The following is a 6,334-nucleotide window of genomic DNA, read 5'->3' as shown; positions in this document are numbered from 1 at the left end:
TAAGAAGCCATCGTAGTATAGTGGTTAGTACAGATCGTTGTGGCCGATCAGACCCAGGTTCGATTCCAGGCGATGGCACACTTCTTTTTTTTGCTGTTTTTTCAAATTTTTAACACCTTTAAGCTATTTTTTGACAATGTAATAGATGTTATAACTTACAAAAATAATATTCTATCTGAAATCAATTCAAAGGTTGCTTTTTCTAGCCCTAAATCTGATCGTAAAGCGTAGCAAATATCGGGTTTCATTTTTTTTTTTGATTTACAATTTTAAGCTTCTCGAAAAGCGTACCGTTTTTCTTTTTTCTTATGATCGACAATTGTACTCACAATTAAAAATTAAACTAATTAATGCATATCTTTACTTGAAATTTGCCTTGTTCTCTATAAAGTTTCAATTTAGGTAACTTGTTTGTTAATTTGATCATAAAGCAAGCCTAAACAAGCATATACAAGGTTAGTGAAGATATATAGGTATATATATATATACTCTGATCTTGGATCTAAAATTTAGTCCTTGTGCTTATTCGTCTGATGGTATAGTTCCAAAGATCTGGTTCATTTTAGATCAAAAGAAGTACTGAATTCATTAATTTGTCACAATTTTTCAATATGGATTTTCAAAAAGCTGATCAATTATTACAATTATTATACGTTGGTGCTATTGGTAGTGTTGTTTTAGCTAAATTTTATCCTAAATTAAATGGGTTTTTAAAATATGGTAAAACTTTACAAACTAATGATCAATCTGAAGATAACAAACAACAAGAAGAAATTAAAAATGATAAATTAGTTGAACCAATTTTAAAAATTCAAACACCAAAATCATGGTTTTATCATTTTTATATTATTTCATTAACTTTATCAACTATAAGTTTTGGTTTATTACATTATAGTTTAGAAACCAAAGATGAATCATTTGTTAAATTTTTCCAAAATTCATATGGTTCAATATCACCAAGAATCTCAAGATTAGGTTTTTTCTTAATTGCGGTTCATTCATTTAGAAGATTAGCTGAAAGTTTATTCATTTTTAACTATGGTAAAGAATCTAAAATGAATATTTCACATTATTTAGTTGGATTATTTTTCTATTCAGCAATTAATATTTCATTATTATTAAATACATCTTTCAACTCATCAGAATTTCAGAATGAACCAGAATTAGATTTCAAATTATTTGCACCATTGTTTTTATTCCTAACAGCATTTTCAGATCAATTTTTAAATCATTTCCATCTTTCCAAAATTGTTAAATATAATTTACCAAGATTTGGATTATTTCAATATATTTGTTCAGCTCATTATTTTGATGAAATTTTAATTTATTCATCATTATATTTATTATTAGGTACAACAACATCATTATTTAGTTTAGCTTTTGTTATTGTTAATTTAACTGTTTCATCAATTGAAACTAGAAATTATTATAAAGTTAAACATGAAACTGGTAAAATTCCTAGATGGAGTATTATCCCATTTGTCATTTAGATTTATGGATAAAGGAAATCAATACAATCATATAATTGATACAAATTTTTCAGTTCTAATCATCTAATATTATATCATACCATATTATAACAATATTTTTTATTTTATTTATATATACATTTTTTTTTAATTAAATTATAAGTTTTTTTTTGTTTTGTACGTCGTACAGGGATATTTTAAATTCATAATTCATTTCATTAATAAATATAATTATATGTGTAATAACAATTTATGCATCGTATTTCTTGAATAATAATGAAGTATTAACACCACCAAATCCAAAACTATTTGATAAAGCATATTCAATATTTGATTTTTGAGGTTTTGGACCAACAAGATTTAAAGTAAAATCATTAATATCATCACCTTCAGCACCACCTGGAGATTCAAGATTTAATGTTGGTGGAGCGATACTATCTTTTATAGCTAAAATTGAAAAAATAGCTTCTAAAGCACCTGCAGCACCCAATAAATGACCATGTGAACCTTTTGTAGATGAAACTAATAAATCTTTATTATTTTGGAAAATTTCTCTTATTGCATTGTTTTCAATTCTATCACCGATTAATGTAGATGTAGCATGTGCATTTATGTAACCAATTTTATTCAAATCAATACCTCTAGTTGCCAATTCCATTGCTCTTTTAGCACCTAATCCATCTGGAGAAGGAGCAGTTATATGATAACCATCACCAGATAACCCATAACCAACAATTTCTGCATAAATTTTAGCATCTCTTGATTTTGCATGTTCTAATTCTTCTAATATTAAGATACCTGAACCTTCACCTAAAACAAATCCACTTCGATGTTTATCAAAAGGTCTACATGATTTTGTTGGATCATCATTAAAATCAGTAGCAACCGATTGTGCTCTTGCAAATCCCGACAATGCTAAAGGATGAATCGGTGCTTCTGCAGCACCAGCAACAATAACATTAGCGTAACCATCTTTAATGAATCTATAAGCGTCTCCAATAGAATGATTACCAGTTGCACATGCTGTAGAAGGAGCATGATTTGGTCCTTTTAAACCATATTTTATTGAAATAGCACCAGCAGCCATATTTGGTAACATTTTTGGTATAAATAAAGGTTGAACTTTCCTATAACCACCATTACTCAAGGCAACTGCATTATCAAAAGTATCAGATATACTACCAATACCAGAACCAACTATAACACCAGTGTTTAATTGATCTTCAAGTTCAGTTGGATGCCAATTAGCATCGTTTAAAGCTTCATGAGTAGCAGCTAAAGCATATTGAGCAAAAGGAGCTAATCTTCTTGCTTCACCTTTGGCAAAATAAGTATCAGGATTCCATTTCCCATCTGATGTCTCACCTAATGGAACTTTCCCAATCACTTTTGAAGGGATTTTATGATATCTTTCATCATTTAGGGAATCAGTTGATACGATCCCACTCTTCCCAGCTAAAAGAGCAGCCCATGCCGTCTTCACACCTACACCTAAGGGACTTACTGTACCAAGCCCAGTAACAACGACTCTTGACATCCTTCACAAGCTAATACTATAGAATCTCTTTAATCGATCCAAAAGATCTTGAAAACCTTTCCAAAGTATGAAATCAAAATCAATTTCTCGTATTGTTTATTTTCACAAGATTCCCCGGTTCGCGCACCCGCTTCCATGGCGTTAAAATCCAAATTATCAGCACACTAAAAAAGTGACATCTTTTGATCTTTTAAAGAAAAATATTTTCTACCAGGAAATTGATTCTTGGGTTTTCAGATTCTGGTGAGATAAAGAGGATTTAAACACTACCGCTGTGATTGAAAACTGCTTTGCTTTGGATAATCAGATCACTGGCTAGAGAGTGAACACGCTAGTGCTTTTGATCGGTGCTTTTTGCGTTATTGTGAGCTTTATTAGTGGCATTCCACGTGTGTGGTAGTTTGGTTACTAGATTATAGAAGAATCACACTGGGATAGATTTAAAACATCATGAAGTTTGCAGAGTGAGTAGAAACAGAATAGTCATTGATAAAAGAGATTACTAACAGTGCTGTTGAAGATATCTTGCTGAGAACTTGGTATGTTAATTCGCTGAGGACTTTGAGACACATTCAAATTCATAGACTAACAATATGATCAGGTTCCAGAATGGAGAGACAAGTATTTGGATTATAAGGTGAGTTCACTACTGATTATTTATTAATTATTGTGCTCATGAAGACTAACAACATCGAGATAGGGTGGTAAGAAAAGGATAAAGAAAGTTAACGGAAGCCCGTTATCATTTGCCAAAAATTTACCTGGGAAAACACCATTACAATTACAAGATTTCTCTATAAATTTCAAGAAAGATGATTCAAGATCAGATGATCGCCAATCTTTTGCTCTGCCTCCAGCTGCTATTGATCCTAAAGAAGTACCCAGCTCAAGTAAGAACAATCAATATAATTCTCTCAATAATGACAGTATAGTTACTAATGATCAAACTCCTTTATTAGCTTCTAAGAGAGGCTCTCAAAGTCAAGCTTCACTTAACCCACATCCATCATTGTACAATAGACAATCACTAATAAATAATATTGATGAAGGTGCTCCTTTGAGAAGGGCTATGACCACCAAATCTACCAAATCATCCTCAAGGGAAGATAATCAAAAAGTTGAAAATGTTGTTCCATTGGAAAGTAATATGAGCACTGGTAAAAAAGAGTTTATAGATTGGTTAGATAGTGAACTTGAAAAAATTGAAGTTTTTTATAGAGAAAAGGAAGAACAAGCCGTTGAAAGATTTTTGTTATTACAAGATCAATTATATCAATTGAAAGAACAAAAGGAAAATTTGAAATATAAACGTGGACATGAACATAGTGAAGAGTTACTACATTTGAAAATGGATGAAGCTAAACGTAAACTACGGAAAATCAATAAATATGAACTTCCAAGTTTACCAAAATTTCCATTCAAGAAGAAGAAGAAAGTCAAATCAGATGATGACGATAGTTATTATGATGATCAACATAGTAGAAGAGATTATGTACCTCGTGATAAGCACCGTGTGCCTTACTATGTTGCTAAAAGACAAATCAAAAGTGCAGTTCAAGAATACTATAGAGGTTTGGAACTTTTAAAATCTTATAGAATGTTGAATCGTACAGGTTTTAGAAAATTAGTTAAAAAATTTGATAAACAAACTCATTCTGAATTATCAAATTGGTATATTGAAAAAGTTAATTCAAATTATTTTGGTACAAGTGATGTTTTAGATAATATGATCCCAAAAGTTGAAGAACTTTTCAGTTTATATTTCGAGAATGGGAATCGTAAAGTTGCAGTGGAAAAACTTAGATCAAATTTAAGAGAAGATCAATTTTATACAAGTATGTTTTTATCAGGTATCTTATTTGGTATTTCAATTCCTTTACTTATTTATGCCTTATATTTTGGATTACATAAAACTTTAACCCATGAAATGCCAGAGGGGAAATTTGTTTTACAAATTTGGGGTGGATTTTTCCTAATTGTTTTCATGGCTGCATTATTTGCAATTAATTGTTATGTTTGGACAAAATATAAAATTAATTACAAATTTATTTTTGAATTTAATCCTAAGACAGCTTTAGATTTTAGACAATATTCATTTATTCCATCATTAATTTTATTTTTCCTTGCAATTTTCATGTGGTTTAGCTTTAATGATTTTTGGCCAGAACGTTTACCAGGTAGAGATTGGCCTTGGTTCTTTTTAGGTTCTGTTATAATTGTTCTTCTCATGCCATTAAATATTTTTTTTTTAGAATCAAGAAAATGGTTAATCATAACAATGTGGAGATTAGTACTTTCAGGATTTTATCCAGTTGAATTTAAAGATTTTTCTCTTGGTGATATTTTTTGCAGTTTAACTTATACAATGGGTAATATTTCATTTTTCTTTTGTATGTATGGAACAGGATGGAGTGGTGCATTACAAGGATCAGATTCACCATCTTGTGGATCTTCAAAATCAAAATTAATGGGATTTTTTGCAACTTTACCACCAATTTGGAGATTTTTACAATGTCTTCGTCGCTATGCAGATTCTGGTGATTGGTTTCCTCATTTAGCAAATATGGCCAAATATGGTGTTACAATTATTTATTATATGCTTTTAAGTATTTATAGAATTGATAGTTCTGTTCAAAATAGAGCTGTGTTCATCTTGTTTGCTATAATCAATTCATTATTCAGTGGATTTTGGGATATATTGATGGATTGGTCTTTATTTCAAAACAAAAAATTACTAAGAAATGATTTAACTTTTCCTAAATGGTTTTATTATTTTGCTATAGTTTCAGATATTATTTTAAGGTTCCAATGGATTTTTTATGCATTGTTTAGTAGACAAATTCAACAATCTGCAGTTACAAGTTTTTGTATTGCAATTGCAGAAGTTTTCAGAAGATTTATTTGGTTATTAATTAGAATGGAAAATGAACATGTTACAAATAAACATCTTTATAGAGCATCAAGAGAAGTTTCATTACCTTATGATGTTGTTAAACGTGTTAAACCAGATCAACAAAGATCAGATGATCTTGAATCAAGAGTTGGTTATGATAGTATTGGCCAACAACAAGAACAACCAGATACAACACCAGCTTCAATGAGAAGAAGAAGAGATACTTTATTGAATTCAGGTGTTTTACGTGATGTTGGTTTAGCCATTGTTAATGCACATGCTAAAGATTTCCAACGTCGTTCTACTAAACCAGGTGAAATTCCGGAAGATAATAATTCATCAGATGATGATGATAATAGTGATGCTGAATCAAGTTTTAGACCTTGAATTCCTAACTCATATTATCACGGTATATATATTTTAAAACACTAATGA

The 6,334-nt window shown here is 30.2% G+C and overlaps 3 protein-coding genes across 3 annotated transcripts; 2 read left to right on the top strand and 1 right to left on the bottom strand.

Moving 5' to 3' along the window:
- Nucleotides 1-611: 611 nt before the first annotated feature.
- On the top strand, nt 612-1,490 carry DFG10 (putative polyprenol reductase; the record flags this gene model as incomplete). Its single annotated transcript, XM_011278069.1, has 1 exon — nt 612-1,490. The coding sequence occupies one exon, from the start codon at nt 612-614 to the stop codon at nt 1,488-1,490; it is 879 nt and encodes a 292-aa protein (XP_011276371.1).
- Nucleotides 1,491-1,719: 229 nt separating this feature from the next.
- CEM1 (fatty acid synthase CEM1) lies at nt 1,720-3,006 on the bottom strand (the record flags this gene model as incomplete). Its single annotated transcript, XM_011278068.1, has 1 exon — nt 1,720-3,006. One exon carries the CDS (start codon nt 3,004-3,006, stop codon nt 1,720-1,722), a length of 1,287 nt encoding a protein of 428 aa, XP_011276370.1.
- A 609-nt stretch (nt 3,007-3,615) lies between these two features.
- Nucleotides 3,616-6,286, top strand: SYG1 (Syg1p; the record flags this gene model as incomplete). Its single annotated transcript, XM_011278067.1, has 3 exons — nt 3,616-3,627; nt 3,716-5,183; nt 5,259-6,286. The coding sequence occupies 3 exons, from the start codon at nt 3,616-3,618 to the stop codon at nt 6,284-6,286; spliced, it is 2,508 nt and encodes an 835-aa protein (XP_011276369.1).
- Nucleotides 6,287-6,334: the final 48 nt, after the last annotated feature.

The sequence above is a fragment of the Wickerhamomyces ciferrii genome, contig 00029 (genome assembly GCF_000313485.1).
Source record: "Wickerhamomyces ciferrii WGS project CAIF00000000 data, strain NRRL Y-1031 F-60-10, contig 00029, whole genome shotgun sequence".
NCBI classification, from domain to species: domain Eukaryota; kingdom Fungi; phylum Ascomycota; class Saccharomycetes; order Phaffomycetales; family Wickerhamomycetaceae; genus Hansenula; species Hansenula ciferrii.
This window is presented reverse-complemented; position numbering and strand designations above follow the sequence as displayed.